Source organism: Diabrotica undecimpunctata, chromosome 4 (assembly GCF_040954645.1).
Source record: "Diabrotica undecimpunctata isolate CICGRU chromosome 4, icDiaUnde3, whole genome shotgun sequence".
NCBI lineage: Eukaryota > Metazoa > Arthropoda > Insecta > Coleoptera > Chrysomelidae > Diabrotica > Diabrotica undecimpunctata.
The window spans coordinates 46,703,619-46,719,982 of NC_092806.1; the positions used below are offsets into that span (position 1 = coordinate 46,703,619).

General features: G+C 33.4%; 2 protein-coding genes and 1 long non-coding RNA gene across 4 annotated transcripts in view; 2 read left to right on the plus strand and 1 right to left on the minus strand.

The window, feature by feature from the left end:
* Positions 1-16,364, plus strand: part of LOC140439484 (LIM domain only protein 3-like) — a 431,220-nt gene that overhangs the window by 327,084 nt on the left and 87,772 nt on the right. The gene's annotated exons all lie outside the window — the stretch shown is intronic.
* The window catches only part of LOC140439487 (uncharacterized), a 254,156-nt gene that overhangs the window by 138,436 nt on the left and 99,356 nt on the right, over positions 1-16,364 (minus strand). The gene's annotated exons all lie outside the window — the stretch shown is intronic.
* LOC140438005 (uncharacterized) lies at positions 5,313-8,130 on the plus strand. Its single transcript, XM_072527726.1, has 3 exons — positions 5,313-5,481; positions 5,538-6,036; positions 8,047-8,130. Exons 1-3 carry the CDS (start codon positions 5,444-5,446, stop codon positions 8,128-8,130), a joined length of 621 nt encoding a protein of 206 aa, XP_072383827.1. The 5' UTR covers positions 5,313-5,443.

The window sequence follows — 16,364 nt, forward strand, 5'->3', positions numbered from 1 at the left end:
AGATCATGGATAGTAATTTTGTTGTTCTTGGAAGTAGTTTCGTAAGGATCTTCACTAGGATGCACGGCCAATTTAATATAATCCAAGCTGTAATATTGACATATGATAAAAAATATATATTGGCTTAATTTAAAGCAAAAAAGCTTTTATTTAGATTAAATTTAAAGATAATTGTATATCTGTATTTTATATATTTGTACAAATTTTCTACTCTTTCGTATACTTTATTTTCTGTTCTTTTATGATTTATTAATTGAATGCATTATACATTTGAGCAATCTACATATTTACTAGAATTTAATATGCCGCTTTTAGTATAACGTAGTCATATTGTGTTACCTTCTAGCGCTGCTTTCCGAACAACTGACTGTAACTGTAACGATCTTCCTAAAAAGCCCACTCTGTTTTTTACCTCCCCTTTTCTGTGCGATCTAAACTCGCACCACTCAAAACCATTAAATCTCCGGAGTTAATACAAAATGCATTTGTTGTTGTTCCATTATGTAAATGAAAACTCAAACCACTCTGGCTCGGAAAGCGTGTTCTATCAGCGCTATAATGCATTTCCGGAAATCATAAAAATACTCTGCGATTTAGGTACCTATCATTAATGTTTTCAATAGTATGCGCAAAATGGGAATGACATTGAAAAATTGGGTAATTATTTATTATTTGTAGAACTCTAATGTATATATTTTTATCAATATTTAATCCATTGTTTTCCCGGTCAATATATTAACTGAAAAAGCAAAATAATGCTGCCATTAGTTTCATAATTATTTTAGGCATTCATTATATCAATACTAAACCGGATTAATATATCAATGATATTTGATTTTAAGCAGTCATGGTCCTTTGTCTACGTCAAAATATTAAACTGGTACGTACTCTACGATATTAAATGACCATTTTTGTGTCGCTTCATTGTGAACAATTGTAAATTTTGTTTATATCGTCGCCATTAATCTGACATCTCACAACTGAAGAACCCTGAAAATACAAATGCTAAAGAACTTGCTACAGACAGACGTTGAAGTAACATGGCATGTTCTAAAAACGAAAATAACAAAGATATAAGAAGACTTGAGAAAGTCACTCTGGCCGAAACAGCTGTAGTGGTAATAGTTTAAAATAAAATTTGTGGAAGTGTTGAAAATAAAAGTTTTCAATGTTTTATTGTTAGATAAAATGAATTTCCATCAACTAACGGTCGAATCCATTACTTATACAAGAATACAAACATACAACAAATTCAATAGAATACAAACGAGTCAATAAAATCATTAGAAAAAGTGCAGAGAAACTAAAGAAAACTGTATGTCAACTAAATGCCTAGAAATTGAACAACTTCAAGAAAGATACGACACCTTTAATGTCCATAAAAAAGTAAACGAAATGATGAAAAGTGAAATGTAAAACATCACTTTCATTTAACAAACAATCACATAATTGTCAGACAGTTACAATATTAACCGAAGATCACCCATCATCAGCAATACAGGATAGTTTGAACTATGTATCACGAATCATTAACTAAACATTCTTGTACCGGCATGTAAGTAGTATTTTGTTTGTTACTAATTTATTACAATTCAATAGATTATATCTTACCAATTTGTGGGTTTTTACTTTGTCTGCTTAATCAATTTTATGCATATTAATAAACACAGACAATACGTAATATTGGCATAATTACTATAACCCTATTTTGATCTTTATCTTTATAAGACAGCACCCTAATGTGGGCTTTTTATAATTTCAGCATTGAATTTACTTTGTACCGTTTGACCTGAAGATGCTTTGCAAAGTGTAGAAAGCGAAAGCGGTCGTTTTGGTAGTAAAATTAAATTGATTGTGAGTAAGTCTTATTTTATTTCTTTTACCTATTTTAAATTAACATTTTAACCAAGTTGCACAAAAGGAAAAAAGTAAAAAATTATATCTACAAAGTATTTTGCTCAACAAAGGTATTTCTTTAAAAAACAGATCCCAAACCTTCGTACTATTGTTGTAAATGTCGGTCAACTTTGTTCGATCATAACTTCGGAACTAATTGACCATGTTTTTCTTAAAATACACGTCTTTTGTGAACATTCGACGTAAGTTTAGAAAAAAAATGTAAAAATTGTACATTTGTTTAAAAAAAACCCTAGGTTATCGTATTCAAATAATTTCAATGACTCGACTTTTAATTGACAGCTTAAATAATATTTTATCCGTAAAAAAACTTTTATGTGTTTAAACTTTTTTGTTGGCTCTGCATGAGTTTGAAAATTAATATATTTTTTTTTTAATTTAGAATGCAACATTATTTTGCAACGACTACTTAATCGATTGTGCTAAAATTGTGTATAGTGTTTTTTTTATATTTTAAGGATTTTCGGGGTGAATTTTGAAAGTTCTATGTGGCTCTTAAATACATGAAAAAACTTTGAAAAAACATTTCACAATATTAATTATTGTTTTTTAACTTGGAACCAATTTTATCTTATAGAAAATTTACTTGTAAAACTTGTTTGTCGTTACAATTTTTTTTAATGTATAGCTGTTGAGATATAGCAACGAAAAAGAGAAAAAAAAATTGAAATAAATTGAGGACCCTAGAAGTAAAGGGGGGTAAGTGACATTTTTGTAAATATTGAGATAACTGCATCGCCGAACTGGAAATATTTCATTCTATTTGGAGGTAAAGAAATCTAAGCGATGGGTCTAACAGATGCTGCGTTCTAGCAGCACGTTACTTAACCTCCAAGCCAACTACGAGTAGGGCTTGGAAGAGAAGAGGTACAAGTTCACTTGTACCCCTGTTCCACTGTGTGAGACTGTTAGTTGAGTTTGTTATCATTTTGGATGGGTAATAATATTATAGCTTTTCTAAAGCAATATTAATTTGTTGTTATTAAACTACAGTGTTTTTAAGAAGAGTTCGTTTTTTTAAGCTTTAAAGGACATGGATGTATATAACCTAAAAACTGAACGTAAGGAAAAAAAAAGTTCCCTCAGGCGTGGCATGCATAGATAAAAGACGAAAGAAATTACCCCCGAACAAAATTTCTGAAAGGTCAATTGAAATCATAAAAGAGCATATTAATAAATTCCCTAGGTACACAAGTAACTACACTAGAAATAAGACTTGGAATAGGAGGTATCTCCCTCGGGAGTATCAATTTGAAAATATTGTACAAACTTAATTGTGATTTCTGTAAGGAGGAAAAACAGGAAGAACCTGTAAAGGAAAGCTTTTACAGGAATATTTTTAATACTCAATTCAACCTTAGTGTCAAAAGGCCAAGTACAGACGTCTGTGACAAATTTCAGATAAAAGTAAATCTCGGTTTGGTAGAAGAAAAAGCTTTAGCTCAGAGAGAAAAAGACTTACACTTGCACAAGGCGGAAGTCATAACAACAGCAAAAGATGAGTGTCATGACCTAAAAGATGCTAGCAAAATTGAGATTTTGAGATTTTGCTAGCATCCATTTCTTTATGTGGCACGAAGATCAGGCGTCACGGGGACGTCAGGAAATATCATCTTGTCTCCTAAAATATATAGAAGTCTCCTCACATCTGTACTACTATGGCACCCTCGCCCTTTCAGGCGAAAATGTTGATGGCCATCTGCACAGCCTCTATGAGGAAATTCCCTGTGTAGATCTGTTAGCTGATGCAGTACGAAAAGCTGCTTCAGACGCCAATCCTAGACCCTACGTATCAAGTTTAAATATTGACGCAAATAATAGGGTAAACCAAAACCTATTAGGTTACCGCCCCCTCGGCATACGCCGCTCAAAAGCTAAAAATCTAGCTTTCCCTAATGAAGTACAACCCGCTGAATTCCAGTGCTACCCATCCGATACTGGTTTCAACTTCGACTTTCTGAATGCCATTTCCAACATATTGAGCACATCCAAGACGTCTAAAATATCTGATGTCGTGTTCAGTACCCTAAGTGATATCCCGTCCCTTAGTTCAGGCCCAGAATCAAAACGTTAAAAGTGAGACGCGCCTTACCTCTTTAACTCAAGAGGACCCAGATAAATAATCCCCAACTCCAAACTAATCAAGACTAGAGGAGTTAACAATGTAGACACCACTAGGTGCATCGGTTTTGCATTTAGTGACAATTGCGGAGACCAAAACAAGAGTCAGCTGACAGTCAAATTTTGGCTCTACATTGAAAGAAATACTAATATTCAAACAATAGATCATCGCTTGTTTATAAGTAGCCATTCTTATAATCAGTGTAACCAGAACTTTGGTTTGATAAAGTTAAAAAAGAAAAGAACCAAAAAGGACCTGTATGTACATCAACATTGGATGAAGCTGGTCGCTTTCTACAGGTAGAAAGTTCTTTACAGTACAGATGAAAAATGACGATTTTTTGGACTTCCAAACACTTGCGCCATACTTCAAGAAGAGCTTAAACGAAATACAGAGTATGCAATGGTTACATTTTTAGCAGGACAAACCTTTCACCCAGTTTTACAAGAAAACAACTGAAGGTAAAGAGTTTAGTGAGCTATCTATGAGACCCACTCGAGCTGGCAAAAATTCTGTCCTGCCAAATCTCTTGCCATTACCGATTGACTAAGGCCTCTCATTAAGCAAGCTAAATATTCAAATCTTCAACAGTTACTCAACTACGTACCTACAATTTACCATAAGTTCTTCACAAATCTGCGACATAATGGTCAACAAGTTGGAGAACTAGCAAACTCAGAAGAAGCAGAAGTCGAAAATGGCGATTTGGATCAACATTACGACACTGATATTGACGAATCATAAGTCAAGTATGTATTAGTGTTATGATGAAGAATAAATTTGTATAAAAACTTTATGATTTATTTACATTTTTACCTTTATGCTGCATTTCTTAGAAGTAAAGAGGTATAAGTGCTACTTAGAAACCTAGAAATAGCTTCAAAATGAGTAAAGTCAATCAAATTATGAGTTTTTGTTACAAATAATAATAATAATGCCTACAGTTACTTAATCGGAGAAGAAAACCTAGCATTAAATAATCATGGCAATTACAGTGAAGGCTCAACTTTGAACGGCGTTTACTCAAAATTTACTTTTTGTCACTTATATCCCTTTGCTTCTAGGGTGCTCAATTATCATTTCTAATAATATTTCAAAGCGATTAAGTAAAAACTTGGATTATATACGATTTCCCCAAGTGAGGGTGTTTTTAATATTGCTCTGAAGCTATTTTCTTGTGGAATTTTAACCGTTATGTCAATACCCAAGTACCTGATACGGGAGTCTATACCCGTGCTACCCAGGTACCCGGCATTGTTTCGGTAAACTTCGCTTGTACATTCCGAAAATAACAGACAATTGGGATTTTTCTTTGTTTGCTATCAGTGCTTATTTAACTGTGCTTACAAGTTGTTAATATTTTTGTGACTATATGCGTGTTTTATGTTGTAATTACTTGTAATAATGGCAAGAAGAGAAGTGAGTGCTAGCGAATTTAGAAGGTAAGTTATAACTGTTTATTTTTACAATGTTTTATACATAGATCATTCAATTTTAGAATGACGTATGAAAAGCAACAGAAGTACTTGCAACAATTTATAGACGATATAGATGAGGAAGTAGACAAAAATATCGAAAACCAGGAATCAGATGAGGACTATGTTTCGCAAAGCAAACCGGATGGAGATGAAGCTTCTGACGTAGAGGACGTTTTTACTGATATCAATAATAAGATTGAAATCGATACCGACGGCGACGATAGTAGTGATGAATATTTTGACGATTTTCAAGAAAGTTCTTCTCAAAGTGATGTTCTGGTTGCAAAAGATAAAACGATTTGGCAACGAAAACCGTTTACTGCAAGTCGAACACTGAAACGTAACCTTTTGCGTGAAAAAACGGGCCCAGTACGTTCTACTAAAACTCTTTCGATTAGAGATACATTCAAATGTGTTTTCAGTGACGTAATGTGTGACATAATTATACGCGAAACCAATCGAAAAGCTAATAGCGTTTGTGAAAATTATAATGTTGAAAACCCCGACAAACCTCGAAATGTTTGGAAGTCACTCACAACAGAAGAATTTGATGCATACTTAGGTATTCTTATTACAGCAGGAGTACGGCATTTAAATTCAGAGCACTCGAAAGATTTATGGAAAACAGACTTTCATCCTTTGTACCGAGCAAGTATGGGCATAAATCGCTTTTGGAGCATCAGCAGATTCTTACGGTTTGACAATGACAAAACACTTGCAGAACGTTTGCAAAATGATAAACCTGCAGCTATTACAGATATATTCCATCTTTTCAATGATAATTTACGTCGTAACTATGTACCGTCGGATTCTCTTACTGTGGATGAACAGTTATTTCCTTTTAGAGGTAGGACACATTTCACGCAATATATGCCAGCAAAACCTGCCAAGTATGGCATCAAGGTTTGGTGGGTTTGTGACGCCAATAATTCGTATCCACTTACTGGACAAATTTATACTGGAAAAAATTCGACTGGACGTGAAACTAATCAAGGTGAACGCGTAGTAAAAGATTTGTGTTACCGATACAAAAATTCTGGGCGAAACATAACAATGGATAATTTTTTCACAACTCTTCCACTAGCCCGTTTCCTGTTGTCTTGGAATTTATCATTAGTTGGTACTTTAAAAAGAAACAAACCATATATTCCACAAGAAATGCTGCCTTCGCCAGAGCGTGAGCCTGAATCGTCATTACACGGATTCAGTGCAGATCGTGTTACTATTTGTTCATATGTACCAAAAAAGAAAAAAAGCGTTATCTTGCTGTCAACAATGCATGACAACGATAATGTAAGTGGCCCAAAAAATAAACCTGAAATAATTCAGTTCTATAATACAACTAAAGGAGGCGTAGACAACATGGACAAAATGGTTTCTCATTATTCCACTAAACGCAGAACTTTGCGTTGGCCAGTAGCCTTCTTTTACAATATCCTAGACGTAGCTTGCCTAGCAACCTATATAATTTATACAGAGAATAATCCACAGAGTTCTACTGAAACCAGTAAGCGTAGAATTTTTCTACAAGACTTAGGGAAACAACTAGTGATGCCTGCAATTTCTGCTAGATCTAAAGTACCAAATGTATACCGAAATTTTTCATCAAGGTCAGGAATTGAGTGTATGTTAGGAAAACCTCTACCTACAGATTCAAGTAATACTGCAGAGTCATTACCACTTCGAGATTCCACTGGACGCCTCAAAATTGTTGGAAACTGCTACATTTGTATGTCTTTAGCGAAAAAGCGGCTAAGAAAGACACGAAAATCATGTAATGTTTGTAATCGTCCACTATGTAACGAACACTCAGTAAATATAAGTAAGTGTGGACAATGTGTTTAAAATGTCACTTTTATTTACGTTTCCATATCACTTTTATTATAAAAAAAACTAGACAGAGCTTCATAATTTACTAAACATTAGTGTTACCCGGGTGCCACGGGTGTGGACGTAATGGTGTAAAAACTTTGACAGGTAATTTTAATATATTATATGCATTTTTTTTCTTTGGTTTTTATTATAAATCTCTTCGTTCTAAATAATTTTAGGAATAACTAGAAGCTCGAATAAAAATATTTATACTATCGTCAATGATTCAGATAAAACAATTACCAAGGATACCCAGGTACCTGGGTATAGACATAAAGGTTAAAGTAATTACTATTTAAATGGGAATAAGCCACAATAACAATGAGGGTATTCTAGAACAAACATCGCTTGGACTATTATAAAACACATTTTAACCGAATGTTAAAAAATATTTTAGCAAACATTCCTATGCATATGTTTTTCCATTGTTATCGCCTGTAACCCCAATGTTTCGTACGATAATAAATAAATGTAAAAAAAATCTTCAGTTGTTTTCTTTTAATAATACGCATTACACGTACCGATAAATAAATAAATATGCTTTTATATTTAGTACTATTTTTTTCCAATCGTTAGTAATGTGCCGTAAAACTAAAAACATAATTGGAATTTACTTTAAAATAAAAATTTAGGCATATAAAATATTCTTATCTTTAGAAGGGTCCATCGGGAATCCGCCGGTTGGTCCCGCAGCTACTACTGGGTCTCAGAAAAACTACCATTGTAGCGTTTGGCGAGTAATAAACGAGCACGAGTATGTGAGTCATGCAAGTGTGTGCCTCGTTCGCTATAAAAGTCGGCGAGTAATATAAAATTCTAATATAAACGGGCCGGATACAATCTGAAAATACGTTGTGGCGTGGCACCAGCGTAATCGATGCGGTGGTTTATGCAAAGTGGAGGACCCAGGTTGACTTTCAAAGGCAATTTATAAAACTTGATAACGCGAAACATTGTGAAAGTTTCCTCAATCATGCTGAGTGGTGGAGGCATGCCACCAAACCGCCGACAATGCGCCTGTTCACATTTTCATGTACTTGTCAACTTATCTGAGGAATCGTTTCCATCAAGCGGTTGTGACTATTATCACGTTCCTCGAATCTTCCTATTAGCGTGATTGCTGCTTTACATATACGGTTTTAATTATAAATATTATTTCTTTAGATAAAGCTGTTTCGCTAATCATTTGCAACCCTTAAAATAAATTGAATTGGAACATTCAGCTACGGTTATTTTGGACCTAAAAAATGTATTCAAAATAATAAAGACAACTCTTGAATTGTTTAGTATTAACACGAAATTAAAAAAGGAATGAAACATTTTATAACAATAACTTAATTAAAATTGAACACGTAATAATGCGAAATGTAAAGAATATAAGATGTTCTGGAATTCTGTATTATTACAAAGAAATCAAAAACGGAAAGGAGGAACTTTGACAAAAACATAAGTGAAATTGTAGGCATATTAACACAATATCAAATAAATTTTTTTGTTAACATATATATGTATATATATATATATATATATATATATATATATATATATATATATATGTTAGTGGTAAACCCAGAAAATGGGTAAAACTAGTTGCAGCTTTATCCACTAGGCTTGGATAATTCTAGCTTTATCCGGGTAACTCTAGTATTATCCGCTATTTGCGTTTTAATCGTACTTATGAACATCTGTTTTCTTTTATGTAAAACTTATGTTGTAAAAAGTATAGAACTAAGAAAGAAGCAAACACTAATGTATAAAAATCATTGAAGAGTGCAGGAAAAAAAACCAGAGATGTCATTTCTTTTTACAACTAAGTAAATTGCATTTTTATGTTCAAAACAAATTATTTTTATTTCAAACAGGGATTATAAACAGTAGTTTACATAAAACACAAGTTAACTTTATTATAATGTATTATAACTACAGTTTTTTGGTTTACAAAAACTAAAGTCGGCTTTATTGCAGAAAAATCTGCATCACTCACGGTTTTGCAAGAACAAAAGCAGCAATGTCACCTAAAACAGACAAAAACCAGTCGTTTTTATTTTTGAACTGCCTAAAAAAGAAGATTAATGTATTTTTTTAATGTTTATTTATTTATCAACATATAAATAACTTAAACTTACTGCTAGAGATGAGCCAGGTTCTGGAAAAATGTCACTGCTTTTGTACTACAAAACCGCATAAGACTCATTAGGCCGTTAAACTTAGCCTTTGAAATTGGTAAAGGACCTGTAGCAAAAATTAAAAAAAAAGAATAAATCTCATTTTTTTATAAAAGTTTCTTATAACTTACCATAGTATACCGAAATAGGCAGCAAAAATTCTCCACATCTTAAAGCTGAGTTTTGGTCAAAGCGTTTTCGTATTCATCCAGATAGTACTGGTCCATTGTATGTTGAAGCGTAGTAGATAAGGCGGCTATGATCAGATGATGCCACTGTTTTCTCTAAACTCTAAGTTTTAAATGGGCATTTTTATAAATATATCAGTACCATATTTTGTGACACACTCACTATAACAAACGGCGATGTTTTGGAACGAAAATGCCTGTTGACTTCTTTAAACTCTTCTGGGACCTCAAAGAGGTTCTTGAAATCCCACAATTCTACATTTTTGTCACACTCCAAAGAGAAATGTTCTCTTACAGGAAATGTGATATTGATTTGTTTCAGATTATGAATTTTGTCGTTTACTACAAAATGAATAAATCGAAAAGTAGTAAAGTTTTTATTTTATCCTCCGGCAGAGTTACATAAGATTTGCAGTTCTTTAATATGGTCTTGTAAGTAATTACTGATAAAATGGAGAAGAAAAGATGCAACTTCGTTTGATCCGTTTTTAGCCATTCCTTCATGATAGGTATAAAAAATGGACTGACCAGAAGAGAGGACATGTACATTAAAGGCATACATAGACAATTGGCATTTATAGTACACATCGTTAGTGGTAATTTTCGGAATTAAAATATTTTTTTAAAAATCAATGCAGATGGTTTCCTTTTTGTTGCTTTTTTTGCAGATTTTTTGGTTTCAGATATATCGCTATAATAGATCGCTTTAGTCTTTGTTTTACGAAAATCGTTCATAACAGTTGATTGTCTAAGTTTATCAGTATGTCAAATTTTTAAGGTTAATTTGAAATTCATCACACGTTGCGCATGTGTCACTTCTGGTGTATCCAATAGCAATTTTAAATTCCTTATTAAAAATTGTTCTGTGCGTTTCATATGAGACTTTCCTTAAAGAAGTTAAATATTTTCTGATTGTGAGCTCTTCTGGTAAATAAGTCTTTTTTGTATCTTTCAGACTATAGTGACCATTAAAGCTTTTGATGTGGTCACATACCAAACCTTTTGTTAAGTCGTTCAGCTTCCTATGTATTGCACTATGCTTTTCACGTCTGTCCTTAAGAGCTGCACCACTTCGTTTGATGTTTTCCTTTATATAATTTATTTTATTTTTTGTAATCCCATCAATGGAACAAAAAGCTTTGGCACACACCGGAATATCATAATCGCGAACTCACACTCAATACGCATAACTTGCATCATGGAAACTGGCAGTATTCTCATTTCGATGACGCCTACTATGCAGGACAGGTAAATTAAACCAGCCAGATAATAATTTTGCTCATCGTGAGCGCAGAGCATTAAAATTTCTCAATTTTTCTTTTCTTTGCGCCTTATTAATTGCTTCAAAGCACTTCAACCTTAAGCAGTTACAAGACTGTCCAGCTTCATGAGTCGATAACTGCAACATTCTTAACGGATCCCTCCGTATCACTATTAGTCATAATCGTTTATTAATAATCACACAAATAAACAAGAACTTACACTTTTGCGGTTACAATAATACTGACGTTTCTTAAAAATGATAATTGACTCTGCCGGTTTATTTATGTGACATCATTGGTTTTTCCTCTGGATGTTTGGACTAAGCTGGTTTTTATTTGGTACGCTATATTTTATGTTTTACGCCATACTTCCAAGGAAACTAAGTTCCTGTAGCGGGCCATATACCATATATCACAAAAAATTTATTTAAAAATCCTTTATAAAACGTAAATAATTAAAACACCCTATCGGGCTACATCACAGAACGTTTTTGGAATTAATATTCCATCATCAGTGTATCTAGATGTACATGTTTGAGCCACTAAATACTTGGGTAAAAACCCGTTAAATGTTTTTAGTTTGAATTTAAGTTACATTATTTGATCTTATTTACTATGATGTTTAAGTTACAATTGGAATTGATAACATGGCAACGTAAGACTCCACTGGAGGTTACTAGTCCTGAAACAAAGTGTCTACGAGAACTTGTTAATAGAAGCGAGTTGCTATAAACAAGTCCTCGTAGACACTTTGTCTACGAGGATGAAAGTATATATGTTTTTTCCTTTTAATTACTTGTCTCTAGGTTTTTTTTATTTTAGGAAATTTGTTTTGTAGGTGGTCGCCAGCAACCCCATTATTGTCTTAAAGCTGTTGGGAAATTTCATTCCCATCTTTACTCATACTGTATTACATTTATTCAGATTTTTCACTCCTTTAATCAACTGTTAAGGTATATGTAGATTCCCATAGCGTTACACAACTTTTTAGTACTAATTCATACGCTTTCATGAAATAAGTATATAAACGCCCTATTTTTTGCTATTTTCTTCTCGATTAATTACATCGTGTATATTTGGTCGATACAGGACCGTTCTGCAATAAACCCTGCTTGGTTTTCGCCAATTTTACCACTGATATCTTCTTCTCGTTTGTTAACAACTTTGTCATACCATCGGCACATTGATGAGATTATGCTAATTATCCTGTAAGTTTCACATTTTCTTCAGTCTACTTTTTTAAATATTAATGTAATTTAAGCATTTGTTCACTCTTCAGGTAGATATTTTCAGTCAGAGAACTAAATTTTTGGATCCATATTCATTCATTTCTGGTGCTACTCCTCCAGGTAAAGTTGATTTCTTATTTTTTATGTTCTTAATAATCATGTTGACTTCTTCCATAGATAAATCTATTTGATTTTGGTTCTGGTGTTTTAGTCTTACTGTATTTTCTAAAAAATTGGGACGGCTTTCTGTTAGTAGCTCCCTGTAATATTTTTTTCGTTGTTGCTCAGTTATATAGTGTTGGCAAGCTTTTCCTCTTGTTGGTTTTTAATAATTTACGTACTTTCAAGATTCACGTACTCTTTGGACCTCATTGTGACTTATAATAGGTGAGAATTGTTCTGTGGCTACTGCGCTCCCCAACACAATTGTGCCTAGAGTATGTATGGTACTCATGCATGGCTGGTAAACTCTAAAAGAATATAGGCTTATCACAGCATGGATGTTATGCCGTACTTGACAGCATTTTGTTTCAACTCGTAGGAATAAAATAAAGATGGAAACAAAAAGGAACCACCTCAAAAATTAGTGACTCTTCTGAGTCTAAAAATAAAAATATAAGTGGAACGAGGGAATCGGGTCCCACATTAAACCTTTAACACCGGAAGGCAGCTTCGGCATAACTTACTGTTGCTATTTGAAGGTTCCCTGTCCACTGGATATACCAAGTTCAAAAAAGTCTATTATATTGTGGCGGAGAGCTTAAATATGGCAGATCTCAGAAGTCCCGAGGACTTATATAATAGTTAATGGATGATTAACAATAAATCAATTGATTTTATAATAGACTTTCTCTCCAATGGCGCTACAGCCCAAATCGAGCTTTGGCCTCCTCCAAACTATGCCTTCAACCTTGCTGGTCCCGCGCCGATTTTCTCCACGTTCTCACGTCTAGCAAATTTTGCGCGTTTATTGCCGCTTCATCCTCCCACCTTTTCCGTGGCCTTTCATTTCAGTTTATCCATTTTTTATAGATTGGGCATAAAATGCCGGTTTTTCAGTCGCTAGGGATCTTTTTCTCATTTAAAATCTTTTTCATAAGCACATACATTTGTCGGACTAGGTGTTCGCCACCGAATTTATATAGCTCAGAGGGTACGTTGTCTATGCCTTGAGCATTGTTATTCTTCTGTGCTTGTATTGCTTGTTTTACCTCTTCCGTAGTCGGGGGTTCTCTATTTTCTGTGTCTCTCTCAATGTGATTTCTGCATAGCTTTGTTCATGGTTTGTATCCTTCTCTTAAATTGTGTACATATCTACACGCTTCCCTTATATAGTTGCTTACGAGATTTTCTTCCATTTTCTATTTATTACCGTTCTCGTATTTTCTTTTCTCTGTTGGGCATAGGTTGCTCTTCTTTTTCTGGTTCTTTGTAAGGTATTGCCTTTTTACCCGATTTATGTATCACTTGCATGTACTATTTCGGTGACTTTAAAATAGTATTTCCGGTTACAACTCTGAAACCATTAATAATAAACCAATTTGCTTTAGCACAGACTGCTTCCGGAATTACTCGTTTTTGTTTTGTTAATATACTTTTACTTCTTCGTCTCACATTGCTCTATTTTATAAATTATTTTCATCTTTTTTTTTCTACTATAGTTACTATTAAACAAATCAGCCATACAATACTTAATGTTTTTCTTAGACATATTAGCAATTTAATGAAACTGTTTTACATACCACTTAAGCATCTTCTGTAAAGTTATTAAATCAGTATAGAGGTCTCTATTGCACCACTGTAATTAACAAAACATTAACAATCTCATATGCTAATACCTGATATAAAAGAACCAAAGCTCAAAACGTGTAATTACGAGTCTTCGTGGAAACGGAAAATCTAAACTGACGCAAGATTAAACTTAATCTCTAATTCCGGCTATCCTCTTTTCTTTCCAGGATGCGTTCGTTTGGTAATTGTACTAATTATTTGAAGTCCCTTTTCTGGCTAACCAATCGGAAGATAGAGATAGCAGCCACCATCGTCCCAGCGCAATTAGCAGAGTTCCTTATTAATTAATACGACCGCTTTCACGAACAGTGGCGTGCAGGAAGCTACGCAAATTATAATAAGAGGAAGTTAATTAATCTCATTACTTATTTTGTTAAAATATCCAACGCCGTTTTGATAGAAAATGGAATTTAAATGGTGGCAGTATCAAAGGATGCTTTAGTAGACATAATCGCAGGGTGATTATAGCATATATTATCAACCATTCGCGTAATATATAATTAAAAAATCTAATACTGAAATAGGATTAAAGTTTTATTTTTTATTGACTAACTTACTAACTTAATGTATTATTGCCTTGCCTGGCATCTTTTTATTCAGTGTCATTTTAAATCAAAGATGCGTTATCAAGAAAAATTCCCCATCTGGAACGGCGTTCAGAAATTATTATTCAGTCAACACTTGATATCTTACAACACAATTTTACTTTATAGAGCCCTTTCTTTTTTACTTCGTTAGAAATTTAATAGTACAAGATCTCTCAAGTTAATTTTATCACACCTTTATTACGATAATATTTAATGGAAATAAAGGGTCTAGCCGGTTAAGATAGTGAAAAAGCCTCCAACTATATTCCAAAAATAAAAATACCATGTTGTTTAATATTAAAGAGTATCTGACCAAAAACTTTTTTAGATTCCTAAACCCAAACATAACCTCAAGAAAAATAAAACGTGTTTCGTTTTTTTGGCGATATCTTCGGTCCTAATCATCGTAGAAACTTATTCCTTTTTTCAATTTGTAAGGTATTTTATTGCCTACAACATGGTATTTTTTACAAAAATTTTGGCAGGAAATTCAAACTTTTTAACGCTTTTATTGCAATAATCTTTTAATATCGACTTTAAATTCTTGCAGGCTTTCGTTATGTTTTGATATAGGACTTTCATGCTGCTGGCCATATGTTGTAAAGCTTGAATGAGGAGGGTTTAATTATATATATTATTATATATATAATTATATATTTCGTCTCCTTTGATGGCTCTATCTCTCATTATGTGCCGTACATTTTCTTCCCACGCAACTGAAGGCGTTCCTCTTCTTGTTCTTTGATGTTCTTTTAAAGCTTTCTTTGGCTATCTATCTTCATTCATTCGCTTCACGTGACCATACCACACTAGTTGTCTCGTTTCAATTCTGTCTACACTGGAATATACAGTATTTGTCCTCCTTCTAATATCTTCATTCCTGATATGATCTTTTTTGGATACACCACACACTCCCCTTAGAAAATCCATTTCTACGACTTCTATTCTTTTTCTATCTATTTTCATGATCTGTCAAACTTCTGCCACATAAGTCATAATAGGCTCAACCAAGGTTCGATAGATTGTCAATTTCTTTATTGTCTAATATCTTTAGACCATAGTAGAGAGTTTATAATGTTTACCGCTTTTTTTCCCTGCTGCGTTCTGTTTGCGATGTCTCTTTTGGTAATGCCTTCTTTAGATATTATAGATCCGAGATATTTATATTCATTGCACGTCTTTGTGTTTCTAATTTCTAACTCTGGATATTCTTCATCATCTCCTATTTTAAAATACTCTGTCCTTGATATATTCATATTGAGGCCCCATTTTTCATATTCTTTCTTTAGTTTTCTAAACATGTAGTCCATGTCTTTTTCATTATTCGCTAGGACTACCTGACCATCTGCGAAAAATAAAGTTGTTAGACATTTACCACCGCCTATTTCTATTCCCATTCCGGATACTTGTTTCCTCCACTGCTCTAGTGATGATTAAATATATATTTTAAATAAGGTCGGATATAGACAACATCCTTGTTCAAGCCCCTTTGTTATTAGAAATGATTCAGGTATAAAGTTTCCTTCTTTAACGACACTTTTTGCATTTTTGTATATATTTGCGATAGCATCCACATACTCTCTACTGAGACCTACTTTCGTCAATGTTTAAAACAGTTTTTTCAAAGGTACCGTAACTTATGCCTTCTCTTAATCTACAAACAATAGGTGGGTAGATAGATCCCTTACCTTTCGTTTTTCGTTTACCTGCTGCAGAATGAATATACCATCAGTGCACGATTTTCCTGCACGAA